The sequence below is a fragment of the Pristiophorus japonicus genome, chromosome 10, assembly GCF_044704955.1.
Source record: "Pristiophorus japonicus isolate sPriJap1 chromosome 10, sPriJap1.hap1, whole genome shotgun sequence".
Lineage (NCBI taxonomy): Eukaryota > Metazoa > Chordata > Chondrichthyes > Pristiophoridae > Pristiophorus > Pristiophorus japonicus.
In genome coordinates, this window is record NC_091986.1 from 199956647 (window position 1) to 199972604 (window position 15958).

General features: G+C 47.8%; 1 protein-coding gene across 1 annotated transcript in view; it reads left to right on the top strand.

The window, feature by feature from the left end:
- Positions 1-12916, top strand: part of LOC139274894 (regucalcin-like) — a 36297-nt gene extending 23381 nt beyond the window's left edge. Inside the window, exons 5-7 of the mRNA XM_070891618.1 lie at positions 676-807; positions 4756-4910; positions 12604-12916. Of these exons, the coding sequence (XP_070747719.1) occupies positions 676-807; positions 4756-4910; positions 12604-12654 (338 nt within the window). The 3' untranslated portion in view covers positions 12655-12916. The remainder of the gene's footprint in view (positions 1-675; positions 808-4755; positions 4911-12603) is intronic.
- The last annotated feature ends 3042 nt before the right edge of the window (positions 12917-15958 follow it).

A 15958-nucleotide genomic window follows, 5' to 3' on the forward strand; every position in this document is an offset into this window, starting at 1 on the left:
TCCCGTTAAGCAACACCTCGATTTCAAAATTCTCATCCTTATTTTCAAATCCCTCCATGGCCTCGCCCCTCCCTATCTCTCCCCTCAGCACCACAACTCCCCAAGATGTCTGCGCTCCACTAATTCTGCCCTCTTGAGTATCCCTGATTATAATTGCTCGACCATTGGTGGCCGTGCCTTCTGTTGCCTCGGCCCCAAGCTCTGGAGCTCCCTCTCTAAACCTCTCCACCTCTCTCCCTCTCTTTCCTCCTTCAAGACACTCTAAAACCTACCTCTTTGACCAAGCTTTTGGTCACCTGCACTAATTTGTACATATGCGGCTCGATGTCAAATTTTTTGTCTTATAATACTCCTGTGAAGTGCCTTGGGAAGTTTCACTACGTTAAAGGCGCTATATAAATACAAGTTGTTGTTGTTGTCATCTATGTTCCCTTTAATTATTTTTTGTGGGCAAGTAGCCCATTCAAATTTCCACGCATGCACAGCTTTTCCCATTGTGAAGCTGGCAAGCGACCTGCATGGGACCTGCAGAGCACTGCTCGGCCGCACAGCTTAACAGGAACATTGCTCATCGCCACCTTGTTCATGGATGCCATGTTTCAGATTGTAATTCTTTAAAGGAAGGGATGTGCGTTCGTAATGAATAAGACTTTATTTTTTTACATTACTGTATAGCAAATCGAAGACTTATGTACAAGCTTGAACAAGCGGAGGCTATTCCAGATGGACAATGCATCGATGCAGAGGGAAAACTTTGGGTTGCCTGTTACAAGGGTGGACGAGTCCTGCGTATTGACCCAGAAACAGGTAAATCAATTAAATATGTAAACGGCGATGTCCAATTTTGTGCTTGAAAAAACTATAATTTCCCATTTTGACACTTCAATACCAGTATCAGAATTCATTATTATATTTTTTACACCAGTCTATTGTTATCTTTTTCCTTTAATCTTCTGCATAACATTCTCTAGCCAGCAATGCATCTGTTGGTCTGATGCAGAATGTTATTAGTGCTGAGGGTGAGCCACTCACAAGCCACTTTTGAACCACATGTCAATGTCCAATATCTCTTCCCATCATCCCCACTAGGAAAATTCTCCGGTTAACTTGGCTGAGATCATTAACTCACCGTGTGGGCTATTGTGGATTCTAACCCAAGTTCTACCACACCATGGTAGCTTCATACATCCCTCCGTACTACCAGACAAGGCAAATCTACAATTACAACAACAATGCCTTTTGTAGTTCATCAGAATTACTTCATGCATATATATCTATAGACCATGCCCTACTTTAAGATCATAATCTATAGGATCGCCATTTTAACCCCGGTTTTGACTGTCTGCATTGGGTATGTTTTGCCAATTCCTGCATGATTGCAATACCGAGTACCACAGCGTCCTCAAATGCAGGAAGGAAAGATAATTGGTAAAACATGTCGTTCATTATATAAGTCAGTCATGAAAATTGGATTTATATAAGTGCCATTAATGAAAAAAATGTCTGAAGACATTTCACAAATGGAAGTCGCTATGGGGAATGGATGCTTTGCCATAGAAGATTAGGAAGGATAATTTAAAAAAAGATGGGTTGAAGAAAGGTTTTCAAAGGCGGAGAGAGAAAATGAAAGGTTTAGGGAGGGAGATACTGAGAGAAGGTCTGAGAGGCTTAAAACTCCACCACCATGGTAGACGAAGGCTACAAAAGTCAGAGGGCTGAAGGATATGTGAGGGTTACAAGACTGGAGGACGTTGCAGAGAGAAGATGAGGAAAAACCATGGAAAAGATATGAAGATAAGGATGAGTATTTTAAATTTAATGTATTGGGGACCGAGAGCCAATGTAGGCCAGCAAAAATGGGGAGATTGGGACTAGAGGTTATGTACTTTGGCAGAAAAAAAATCAAAGAGCAAGTTATTATTTAAATGGAGAAAGATTGCAAAGTGCCACAATACAGCGGGATCTGGGGGTACTTGTGCATGAAACACAAAAGGATAGTATGCAGGTACAGCAAGTGATCAGAAAGGCCAATGGTATCTTGGCCCTTATTGCAAAGGGATGGAGTATAAAAGCAGTGAAATCTTGCTACAGCTGTACAAGGTATTGGTGAGGCCACACCTAGAATACTGCGTGCAGTTTTGGTTTCCATATTTACGAAAGGATATACTTGCTTTGGAGGTAGTTCAGAGAAGGTTCACTCGGTTGATTCTGAGGATGAGGGGAGGAAAGGTTGAGTAGGTTGGGCCTCTACTCATTGGAATTCAGAAGAATGAGAGGTGACCTTATCGAAACGTATAAGATTATGAGGGGGCTTGACAGGGTGGATGCAGAGAGGATGTTTCCACTGAAGGGGGAGCCTAGAACTAGAGGGCATGATCTTAGAATAAGGGGTCGCCCATTTAAAACAGAGATGAGGAGAAATTTCTTCTCTGAGGGTTGTAAATCTTTGGAATTCGCTGCCTCAGAGAGCTGTGGAAGCTGGGACATTGAATAAACGTAAGAAAGAAATAGACAGTTTCATAAACAACAAGGGGATAAGGGGTTATGGGGAGCGGGCAGGAAAGTGGATCTGAGTCCATGATCGGATCAGCCATGATCTTATTGAATGGCGGTGCAGGCTCGAGGGGCCGTATGGCCTACTCCTGTTCCTATTTCTTATGTTCTTATGTTCTTATATTCTAGAACAGGAGATGGGTGTCTTAGTTTTGGATAAGTTGTAATTTCTGGATGTTAAAGGATGGGGGACCAACAAGGAGGGCTTTGGAATAATCAAATGTGGAAGTGATGAAAGGATAAGTGTTTCGGTGGAAGGACTGACATGGAGCATTGTTGCAGAGGTGAATTAAGTGGTCTTGGTAATGGTTAAGAGGTAGGGTTCGAAGCTCAGCTCTGTGTTGAACAGACACTTTGGGCTGGATTTTCATTTTGATTGCGCCTCTGTTTGCGCCCCAGAGGGGGCGGTAATGGGTCACAAAATGCTGAGCACCTGGACGGCCAGCTTCCAGCACCCCACCGGCAAATTTGGTGGCGGTTTTGCGGCTGCACTGAGCAGTACCGCCCAGGAGTGTCACGCCGCTCTGCAACAACCCAGTTTTGACAGCGATGCGATATTTATTTGGAGCGGCACTCGTAGCGCTCCCTAGTGACACCGCCAGAGAAAGCAGGCGGTCCGAGCTGTCCTGGGGCGCTAAGGGAAGAAATGATTGCAAAAGATAAGTGAAATTGATATTGCTTTGTGTTTTTTTTTGCCATCCACATTTATTTGGGGGGAGTAGTTCGTCGGGAATGTTTTATGTGTTTTTTGTCCCGATTTTTTTTTTCTCGCAGGGAGGCCTCTCTTCGGACGGTCCGAAGCTGGCTCTTCAGCAACAGATTTTCAGTTGCTCACCCGGCCTAGCGTCCTAAGAGACGTGTGGAACGCCTCCCTTAGCGCTCCGCTCCAGAATCAGGGCGCAGCAACCGAATTTTCTGGCTGCCGTCGCAAACCATTTCTCGCCGCAAAATTTACCGACCCACCGACATTAGCGCCCGAAGAAGCCTCCAACCAAAAATCCAGCCCAAAGATTTTGCTCAGTCTGACTTAACCAGAGTGAGAGGTTGAGGTAGGGGATGGAATCAGTGGCAAAGGAGGTTGTGGCAGGAGCGGGTGAATACAATCACTCACTAATACTCAGTTGGTGGAAGCTGTGACTCTTCAATGACTTCTTGGTGAACAGTCTGGCTGCTATGGAGTCAAGAGACGTGGTGAAGAGGTCGAGCTGGACATCAGCAGCATATAAATGAAAGCTGATTCTGTGCTGAGGAAGATGTCACCGAGGGGCAGCATGTAGATGAGGATGAGGAGAGGGTCAAGGGAAGCTACTCATAGGATTCAAGAGATGAAAGTGGTAGGTGGGAAGAGAAGCCATTGCTGAAGATGTCGGGTTGCAGTGGAATCACATGAGGTCTACCTTAAGGAGCTAGACAACGGAGTTCTCTAGTAACTTATTATGGCAGATGATTGCAGTCAAAGAAAGTTCATTCCTTGTTTGCGCTCCATTTTAGAATTTTGCACCTGGAATTTCCGTGGTTACTCTTCCGATCTCCCCCTAACACTGAAATAACATAAATATCTAAAAATGGCACTTCATGATATTTCTTCGGGATTACACCTATGTTACGGTGGAGCATGGGAGAACCCAGTGCAACTCCCCTCCCCCTTCACCCTTAGATCCACACTCAGTAAATCCAATGCTAGGAGACTCTGAATCCAGTCTGAATCCATCCAAATCCTCATTTTGCTCATCGTCATCATCATCGACAGTCCCTCGAAATTGAGGGAAGACTTGCTTCCACTCTAAAAGTGAGTTCTCAGGTGACTGAACAGTCCAATACGGGAATTATAGTCTCTGTCACAGGTGGGACAGACAGTCATTGAAGGAAAGGGAGGGTGGGACTAGTTTGCCGCACACTCCTTCCGCTGCCTGCGCTTGATTTCTGCACGCTCTCGACGACGAGACTCGAGAGCTCAGCGCCCTCCTGGATGCACATCTTCCACTTAGGGAGGTCTTTGGTCAGGGACTCCAAGGTATATCTGGGGATGTTGCACTTTATCAAGGAGGCTTTGAGGGCATCCTTGAAATGTTTTCTCTGCCCACCTGGGGCTCGCTTGCCGTGTCGGAGTTCCGAATAGAGCGCTTGCTTTGGGAGTCGTTTTGCTCACAACGACAGTGAAGTCTAAAGCCCAGAAATCACAGATAAGAATCTTTCCTTCAGGTAAGAGGATCCAGACAGTGAAGCTGCCCGTTGACATGACCACATCTTGCTGCTTCGGAGGAAAGGATTACTCCGAACTTTATGTAACATCAGCTGTGGACGGGATGGATGAAGAATGGAAACAGAGACAGCCGCAAGCAGGCGGCATTTTTAAGGTCGGTCGATAGAATGCGATAATTGCCGATAATATCGCGATAGTGCTGGAGCTGTGAATCACAATTGCAAACTTTCTGATCTGCCATGCCACTCCCCTCTCAGCTGGCGAGAGTTCCGCCCAGACCATATGGAGGGCCGACTGGGTAGAATTTCCCGGCTAGCTCTAGAACTCCTTCGGACACAACTCCACAATAGCTTTTAAAAAGGATGTGGATACAAATTTGATAAGTATTCGGTGCTGTAAAATCCTATGATTCTAATATTTTTTGGCAAAGGATACTTTACCAAATTGTGCATGTACAACACAACAACTTGTATTTATATAGCGCCTTTAACGCATTAAAACGTCCCAAGGCGATTCACAAAAGTGTTAGCAGACAAAAATTTGACACTGAGCCACATAAGAAGAAATTACAGCAGATGACCAAAAGCTTGGACAAAGAGGTAGATTTTAAGGAGGAAAGAGAGAAGCAGAGCCGGAGAGGTTTAGGGAGGGAATTCCAGACCTTAGGGCCTAGGCAGTTGAAAGCATGGCCACCAATGGTTGAGTGCTTATAATCAGGGATGCTCAAGAGGGCAGAATTAGAGGAGCGTAGATCTAATTTATTAACAGCCTACATAACAGTACTACTGTTATCTCATGGATACATGTTGATGTTGACAAATGTGCTGACTCCCCAGGGGCCATGTATGAAAACGCAGTCATCCCTGGGAATAACAAAACCGCCTAAGTGTCACGGTCAAGCTTTGTTTACACGCCTTGAGTGTTTAGCAACGGCTCTCCTGTCTGTGTAGTAGCCTGAGGAACTGCTTTCTTTTTCTTTTTCTCCTGAGCTTACGGCTTGTAACTAGCAGATATGCTACAATCAGGAGTTGGCCGATTACTAAGGCATGCGATCCCACCCGGATCCATGCAGGTATGTCTGCCCGTATCCCCAAATCCCACCATGCTGGGGGTTTAATCTGGGCAATCTCCCCTGCTAGAATTTCAGTTTTCTGCTCCATGGTGTAAAAATGTTTTTGCGACAAATCCACTGCCTGGAGGAGGGCTGTAAGTTTCTCAGGTAGTGGGGCAGTGGGATAGCCAAACTGGGCGACATATTGTTGTAGGTGGCTGAGGTTGTTTTGTACCGTGAGGTGAATCGTGGAAGGTTCAGGAATGGGTGTGATTCTGGTGTGTGCCACTTGAACCTCTGCCCTGGGTTTAAAGCAAAAGCTGCTATACGGTATTGGACACCACCTTCCCGGTCCGTGTTCATACCATTGGGCACTTGTGGTGACACAATATGTCCCATCGCCTACATATGCTACCTGTGGAGGCATGTGGTTAGGGGCCATTAACTCCATTGTGCAATTGATAGGCTCTGCCCCAGCAGTGCTGAACCCGCATTGTGGCCTTGCAAAAGCGTTCAAGTGCTGGGGGCACAGGATTACCTGTGCTCCCCTGCTCCGACAACCCGAGAGGTCTGTACCTGTCACAGTGTGCTCCCACATTGTGACATAAGGTGGGACCTCTTGGAATCGCCCATACCACCCCATCCCCGACATCCTGCCACCACCTATAGAAAGCAATGGAGACCCCCTCTGAACACACGCGAGTGGATCCCCACATACACAAATAAATTCCTTGGTCGTACGCCCACCATTTCTCCCAGCACACCATTACCCTGCCAGATGACCCCATGATGGTTCGGTAGGTATCATTATCCAGACGTTTCCAGTCCGAGTGTCGGTCTCCCACGTCCCTCTTGAGCTTTCTGAGCCACCACCACCGTCCCAGAGGTATGTCCCCTTGGCAAGTTAGGCATACCTTCCTGCCTTCTGACACTCTCACTCTGGAAGTGGCCGCAGTGATCTCCGGGCAGGGGATGGAGACCTCTCCGTGGGTAAAGTCCTTATGGTTGGAGTACTTGGTGGAGTTCGATCCCAACCACCCAGGCCATCTCCCCTCGTGGGAGTAGGTGACCCGGCCATCTGCCGCCGGAGTCCTTTCTCCTGTGGTCACTGTCGGCGCTTTGTCCCCGGAGCATCCGAAAACCAGGGAGTCCTCGGTGTCCCCTCGGTGCCCGGTGCAGATCCTTAGCGATACCAGCATCACTAACGTCCAGTAGGGAGGTGTTGACATCTGAAAGGCAAGAAGAACATGGCCTTGCCTTGAGAGACCTCTCCAGGCTCGGCCCACTTAACATGTTCTGAACATAACATGCTGTACCCAACCGTCACTGCCTTACCTAAACACATATGCACAGAACACAAAGTAACAAAACAGGAAGGGAAAATATATACACCGCCACCCGTCCCTGATTGGCACGGTGCTGTTTATCCATGTTGTTGGCCGCCTGCCAGTGAATCTGTTGAAGCTGTTCAAACAGATTCCTGACGAAGTGGTCCCGGTTCACTTCTCGAAGCTGCCCTTCGGTGAGAACCGGCGCCAACACATGCACTGGGGTTCTCATGATCCGGCCTGTCATCAGCTCATGGGGTGAGTACCCTGTGCTCTTTGACTGACTGGCCCGGATTCTCATGAGAACCAACGGTAAGACTTCCACCCACTTGTTCGGTGAGTCTCCCGTCTCCTTCCGCAGCCTTTCCTTTAGGGTCCGGTTCAGGTGTTCTACGGGGCCTGAGGACTGAGGGTTGTTTGCAGTGCAAACCAGACAGCCCGCACAGAAGTTGCGGACGTCTTCCCGGAGGCCTGGCCACCACCCTGCCTTTTCTACCCGTTGCCAGGTAGATTCCGGCCCAGGGTGTCCCGCACCTGGACCCGCATGGGCCAGCTGAAGGAATTCCCTCCAGTGTTGTGGCGGCACTACCCATTTGTCCCCTTTAAACAACATGCCTTCCCGCACAGCAATATCTGCAGCACTGTATGGGCCCTCCGCCTTTTCCCCCTTTTTGATAGCAGCCAAGGCAGCCTTCAGGATCGGATCCTGCATCTGGACTACTTTAAGGTCCGGGGCCGCAGCTGCCCCTACGCTCCCTTGTGTCCCTGGCTTGCTTCTTGCTGCTGCTATCCTGCCTGCCTCGTATGGGTCCCATGGGCGACCTGTACGAGCACCTTCCCTTGCCAGCAGGTCTGCCTACTGGTTACCTTCCCCCCGTGGCTCAGTTTTGGAGTGGGCCTTTACCTTCTGGATATATACATCCCCGGTTTCTCCCACTGCAGCCACGATCTTTTCTAGCAGGGGTTTGGTCACAAGGGGCTTTCCATCCACAGAGGTGTACCCCCGGCGTGACCAAATCGCCAGATACTCTGTTCACGAATTGCAAGTGAACATGCTGTCCGAGCAAATCGTGTATGGGGTAGGGAATTCCTCGGGGTGTGTGACCACATACATCACCGCCGAGAGTTCCGCCTGCTGGGCGCTCAGGGTGCATGGGAGTTTAAGAGCCAAGGCAATCCCTGCCTTGGGATCCCAAACTCCGCAGCCCATGAGTCTTGTACCCGCGGACACTGAACTGGAGCCATCAACGTAGATCTCGCGGCCTGTGGGGTGTATCCCTGTCCGAAATCCAAAGTTGATGTCCCATACCCCCTCCACAGAGCATCTATGCGGCTGCCCTGGATAGATTAAATTTTCTGCGAGCCTGGGCTCACAGAGGCCATTGACCTTTAAAGTCATTTGGGAGAGGAGGAGGGTCCAGTGAGTGATTCTAGCACTGCTCACTGTCCCGTCCTTAATCCTCCCGTCCTACAGCATCTGCGTCGGGGTATGGTGGGTGAGGAGTGTAATGGGGGATATTCCGGTAAAGATCTAAGCTCTCTTTACTGCCCAGTGGGTGGCCAGTAAGTGCCTCTCACAATTGGAGTATCCCTTTTCTACCTCCGTGAGGACCCTGGAAGAGTGCACCACTGGTCTCAGCTGACCGTTTCGCCCCTGGAGCAACACTGCACTTAAGCTGTCGCCACTAGCTGCCACCTCCAGGAAGAATTCCTCCCCCCCATCAATTGCCCCTAGGGCTGGTGCTATCTGCAGGTCTCTCTTAAGACGGACAAATGCTGCCTCACAGCCCTCATCCCATTCCCACTCGACCCCCTTATGTAGGAGTCTGAGCAGAGGGGCGGCTGTGGCTGCATAGTCCTCGATGAAGTCCCTACAGTAGCCAGTGATTCCCAGGAAAGAACTTACCCCCGACACATCCCTAGGGACAGGGAGTTCCTGCACTGCCTTTCTTCTAGCCTCATCAATGGCCCTTTCTCCTGCCCTTATCGTCAGGCCCAGGAATTTTACCTCCATTAGACCTATCTGGGCTTTCTTGGGGTTAACTTTAAAACCCCCTTCCTTCAGTAAGACCAGCAGTTCGGCCAGCAGTGGACCGTGTTCCTCACTGCTGTCTGTGAACAACAACAGGTCGTCCATATACTGGACCAGCTGGTGTGGTTGGCTGAAGCCTTTTAAGCAGTTCGCCATGCATTGGTGAAAGATGCTGGGACTATTATGAAAGCCCTGTGGGAGGCAGCTCCATGTATACTGCTGTTCCCGGAAGATGAAGGCAAACTTGTACTGGTCTTCCCTCCGTACAGGGATAGACCAGAACCCGTTGGATATGTCCAACACTGTGAACGTGGTTGCGGATGCAGGGATTTCCCCTATCAGATCCGCAACCGCCGCTACTGTGGGAGCACAAGCTGGGATGTTTTTATTGAGCACCCTATAATCCACCGTAGCCCTCCAAGAATTGTCCGGTTTCCTAACCGGCCAAAGCGGGGAGTTGACATGGGTGCTATGGGTCTCAAAACACCCTGCTCGACAAGTGAGCTTAAAGCTGTCTCCAAATCTGCTTCTGCCTCTCGGGGAAAGCCATACTGCATTTGCGGGCGGGACATGGAATCCCCATCTATTCTAACCTCCACTCCTGTGACTCTCCCACAATCGTGTTTATGGGTGGCAAATGCTGCAAGATTTGCTTGCACATAGGCCCGGTACTCGGCCGGGGGTTACCGACCAGAACCTCCAGATCGTAACCCACTTTTAGCTTCATTGTACACAGAGTCCCTTTTCCCTGTTTCTTATCAATAACCATGACTTTTCCCTCTGCTCCCGTGCCCACTGTGCCCCATAGACAGTGATTCCTCAAGTCTACTAGGATCTGGCGAGCGATGATGAAATCAGCCCCCAAGATCCCTTTTCCCACCTGCTCCCAGTTCATCAGGACGCACTTCCATTGTGCTCCTAAACGAACTGCGAGCGGGACTGAGAAAAACCCAGCCTTCTCATTTCCTGTGAACCCAACTAGTTGATACGACACCCCGTTTGATAGAGGTGAGGTTGCGGGGTCCTCCGAATGGACTATCGTGCTGGAAGCACCAGTGTCCAAAAGGTAAGTACCCAATACACCCTCAACCTCCATCTTGACCCAGGGCCGTCCCCAGGGGTCGTATTCTAGTGGGCACAGGTATACAGGCTGGGTCTGGGCTAGTCATGGCCTCTGTACTGGCAGGGTTGCTGGTGCTTCCCTGCCTATTGCCGTGGCTACCTTCCCAATCCCCTCCAGCGCTGTCCTCACTGCAGCTACTATCTCATCAAGGAATGGTGAGGAGCTCCCTCTACTACCCCCACTCTGGGCGGCTCCTAAAGAACTTCTCCCCCCATATCTCTTTACTGGGCTCCTGCAATCCCTTTTAAAATGCCCAGCTTTCCCGCACCCGTAGCACACTCCCTCCTTATCAATCGAGCGGCCACTCTCCTTGTGCCATTCCCTTTTGGGAATGGAGTTGGGTTTTACTTCATTTACCCGACCTTTGGAGGTTTTCTCCTCCTCCCCTCCTCCATTCCATTGGACCAGTGCCAGTTGCCTGACCACTGCTTCCTCGGTGAGGTTGGGGTCCCAGGAATCGAACCACAGTTCTGCCCTGGCCTTGAGCCGGGGCAAGCAGTTTGCCACCAGCATCCTCAGCCAGCGGCCAGTCTGTACCGCGGAAAGATTCGCCCGGTCGAGGAGCTCCCCACAGGCTGCGTGGTATACCACCCACAGCCTGTCCGCAAACGACTGCGGGGTTTCCCCTGCGAGCTGCCTTGTCCTTTCGACCCGTTCTGCCCGAGTGAGGGCTTGCACCCAAGGTTTGGTGAGGTTCACCTTGCCAAAAATGTATGAGGAAATTCTCTCCTCCATTTTAGTTTCCTCTCTTATCACCTCTTCTGTTATATTAACATCTCCTGTTTGCTTATGTCTTGCCGCGGTCACCATGTTCTGTAAGGGGTTCCCAGGGAGTGTTGTTGTGCCTTGGGTGTCTCTCTCTGGGCTTCTGCCCTCACAGCTTATGCCTGGCCTGTGAGGTACCCTGAGTGCTGCAAGAGCACCCCTGGAGAGATTGTGTCCACAGCTTATGAACGGGGGTTTTGAGATTCTTGCATCCCCTGTGAGGCACCTGTGAGTGTCAAACACTCCTAACCCCTTCTTCCCTAGCCTGTGACACACAGTTGAGCGTTTTCGAGCCGCTCCTAGCTTCCCTTACACTGTTCTGACATAAGACTCACGATCAGGAGATGTAATACAATAGAACTGAGACAAGGTGATTCCAAGAGGAACTTTAGGCTTCCAATTTATTTGACAAGGTGTATCTCAACAAACAGCAATACATCAACAAAACAATCCCCCTAAATCCTACTAAACGGACACAACGAAAATCTTTACACAAGTTTAGCAGTACAATGTCCAACCTCCCACCTTTCCTGGCCTAACTGAGTTGGGAGTTCCGGGGACCAGAGGTTATACTCACTCCTGTGCCTTTCTGCAGTCTGGTGGTTTGTTTCTTCTATCTTCGGTGTCTTCGGACACTGGTTTTCCTTCAGCGTCGAGAGGCTTGCTGGTTGTTGGATCACGAAAGCACGGAACCACACACACTACGTCAGAAACCCCTTTTTATAGCCAGATTATACAGTCCGCCTCTCCTGCTGAAATCGATTCTTCCCATTGGTGGGCTTTGTGATTTTGAAAAATGCAGCAGTTTTAGATTATTGCGGGTTTTTTCCACTGATGTTAACCTACTCAAGGTTTGAATGGGTGATGATTGCGTTGGCCTCCTGTAGCCATTGTGTAGGCCCTTGGGTTGTTTTGGGTTCCCTGGTTTCTGAAGGTCTGCATAATTTTCCTCCAATTCAGGTTTTCTAACCTACTCAAAGTTTGAGTAGGGGTTGATTGGGTTGGCCTCCTGTAGCCATTGTGTAGGCCCTTGGTTTGTTTTGGGTTCCGTAGTTTTCTGAAGATCTGCATAATTTCCTTCCATAGTGTAAACATGGGGAAGACAATAGCCCAATAATGGCTGTGAGTCAGTCCCAGTTTTCGAGCAAGTGCTCTCCCATTGGCTTGAAAGCCCCATGCTTCGGGCTGACTCTGTCTCACCATTGGCCCTCCGATGTCCTCCCCCGTCCAATCACTGCTCTGCCAAGGTCAAACTGTATCGGTTTCAATTCACAGCACAGACTGATCCCACAGCCCTTTTCCTTCTGGGTAAAATGAGTGGGTTTTCGTCCTCCCCTACATAATCGATGCTGTAAAATGCACGTGTCGATCTGGTTCGGTCCCGACGCTATCACTATCTCTGCTCAGACATAAATAATGATCAGAGAGGTCATGGAGGGCAGCGATGCCCATGGAACAATATCCAGCGCAAATCAGAATCTGTAGCGGCAGACAGGAGATAACTGGACATAAAAATTAACGTTGAGTCCATATTCCTTTCTGTTTCAGATTACTGGACTTGGGGTGAAGGGAATACCACCATATTCATATGCAGGATAAAACACATCTTCAACAACCTTAAGCCTGCATTCCGTGCAGTTATGAGGCTTACTTGATCAACTGCTTTAAGCTACTATAACAGCAAGCTTTACAACATACCATTTTATAGATGCACTGATAAATTGTTAGGCTCTTTTGCCACACAAGATCTTTTTCACGTTTTCCACATTCTAATTATTGTTTAATATTTAATTCTAATTATACTCAAATGTTGGCCATCTGGCTATACTATGAAACAATAAAAATTATTTCTTCAGCACTATGCACTGTGTTGTTTTATGTTTTAATGGCTGATGTTGGACATCCTGGAGAGATGTGTTGGATGCAGAACTTCTTGGGGAGATGAGGGTTAAAAGTCGAACTTCTTTGTGTCTTGAAGGAACAGGCTTTCCAATATAAACAGGAAGAGTTTGACGTGCTTTGAGGAGAAAGCATGCCTTGTCTTCTGATATCTAAAGTGCTTGTGTAAAGAAAGAAACACTATCATTTATATAGCGCCTTTCACGACCACTGGCCGTCCCAAATGCTTTACAGCCAATGAAGTACTTTTGGAGTGTAATAACTGTTGTAATGTGGGAAACACAGCAGCCAATTTGCACACAGCAAGCTCCCACAGTCAGCAATGTGCTAGTGACCAGATAATCTGTTTGTGTTAAGTTGGTTGAGGGATAAATATTGGCCAGGACACCGGGGATAACTCTCCTGCTCTTCTTCGAAATAGTGCCGTGGGACCTTTTACGTTCACCTGAGAGAGCAAATTGGACCTTGGTTTAACGTCTCATCTGAAAGACAGCACTTCCAGCAGTGCAGCGCTCCCTCAGTACTGCTCTGGAGCATCAGCCTAGATTTTTGTGCTCGTCTCTGGAGGGGTGTTAGAACCCACTCAGAGGTGAGGGTGGCAGCAAGTGAGCCACCAGCTGTCACCGAGCCAAGGTCTTGTGTGTGCCTAATACCCATTTAGAACATAAGAACATAAGAAATAGGAGCAGGAGTAGGCCATACAGCCCCTCGAGCCTGCTCTGCCATTCAATAAGATCATGGCCGATCCGATCACGGACTCAGGTCCACTTTCCTGCCCGCTCCCCATAATCCCTTATTCCCTTATCATTTAAGAAACTGTCTATTTCTGTCTTAAATTTATTCAACGTCCCAGCTTCCACAGCTCTCTGAGACAGCAAATTCCACAGATTTACAACCCTCTGAGAGAAGAAATTTCTCCTCATCTCAGTTTTAAATGGGCGGCCCCTTACTCTAAGATCATGCCCTCTAGTTCTAGTCTCCCCCATCAGTAGAAACATTCTCTCTGTATCCACCCTGTCAAGCCCCCTCATAATCTTATATGTTTCGATAAGATCATCTCTCATTCTTCTGAATTCCAATGAATAGAGGCCCAACCTACTCAACTTTCTTCATAAGTCAACCCCCTCATCCCCGGAATCAACCTAGTGAACCTTCTCTGAACTACCTCCAAAGCAAGTATATCCTTTCGTAAATATGGAAACCAAAACTGCACGCAGTATTCCAGGTGTGGCCTCACCAATACCCTGTATAGCTGTAGCAAGACTTCCCTGCTTTTATACTCCATCTCCTATGCAATAAAGGCCAAGATACCTTCGGCCTTCCTGATCACTTGCTGTACCTGCATACTATTCTTTTGAGTTTCATGCACAAGTACCCCGAGGTCCCACTGTACTGCGGCACTTTGCAATCTTTCTCCATTTAAATAATAACTTGCTCTTTAATTTTTTTCTGCCAAAGTGCATGACCTCACATTTTCCAACATTATTCTCTATCTGCCAAATTTTTGCCCACTCACTTAGCCTGTCTATGTCCTTTTGCAGATTTTTTGTGTCCTCATACATTTGAGATCTATTAACTCCTGTTTTTAAAGCCTGTGCTGGTTTCAAACCAAATCCAATTCATAGGGAGGCCTCAAACGAGAAAATGTACAAAAAGTCAAATACTAAACCCTAAGCACATGTGCAAATAAAGATAAGATAAAAAGTTGCTTGCTAAAGTGCACATACTGTGTTGTGATCATGGAGATATAATATATCAACAGCTGTAGACTGGATGGCTTGATGTTGGAGGATTGTCCATATTTGGTTCAGTAAATTATTTTAGCCAGGTTACTGCCTTCTCAGTGAGTATTAGACCAGTAATTTATTAGGCACAATCCAATGTCACCATGGATGTCTACAAGTGCCCCACCTCCTCCAAACAATCAGGACACCAATAAAAAGATAGTCTGCTCAAACTAAAATCCCCCGCAAAAATGGGTGGGAAAACTAATTGTGAGGAGAAGACAAAACATCTGCAGAGGGACATAGACAGACTAAGTGAGTGGGCAAAAATTTGGCAGATGGAGTATAATGTGGGAAAGTGTGAGGTTATCCACTTTGGCAGAAATAATAGAAAAGCAAATTATAATTTAAATGGAGAAAAATTGCAAAGTGCTGCAGTACAGAGGGACGTGGGGGTCCTTGTGCATGAAACACAAAAAGCTCGTATGCAGGTACAGCAAGTAATCAGGAAGGCAATTGGAATGTTGGCCTTTATTACATTTGGGATAAAGTATAAAAACATAGAAGTCCTGCTACAACTTTTCAGGGTATTGGTGAGGCCACACCTAGAGCACTGCGTACAGTTTTGGTCTCCGTATTTAAGGAAGGATATACTTGCAGTGGAGGCAGTTCAGAGAAGGTTCACTAAGTTGATACCAGAGATGAGGAATAGGTTAAGTAGGTTGGGCCTAAACACATTGGAGTTCAAAAGAATGAGAGATGATCTTATCAAAACATATAAGATAATGAGGGCGCTTGACAAGGTGGATGCAGAGAGGATATTTCGACTCACAGGGGAAACTAAAACTAGGGGACATAGTCTTAGAATAAGAAGCCGCCCATTTAAAACGGAGGTTTGTAAATCTGTGGAATTCTTTGCAGAGTTGTGGAGGCTGCGTCATTGAATATATTTAAGGCGGAGATAGACAGATTTTTGAAGGACGAGGGAATAAAGGATTATGGGGAGCGGGCAGGGAAGTGGAGCTGAGTCCATGATCGGATCAGCCATGATCTTATTAAGTGGCGGAGCAGGCTCGAGGGGTCAAATGGTCTACTCCTGCTCCTATTTCTTATTTCTTATGAATGTACGACAGCTCCGAAATTGCAAGACTGGGAAGGGTGGAAGATCAGCATGCCCTATTCCTTTTAATGACCAGAAATTGCAAATACTTCAAATCAGGCATGGTAAGCTCCATGTTGTGGGATTATCTGATCAGTTAACTGCCGTCGGGTCTGATTCC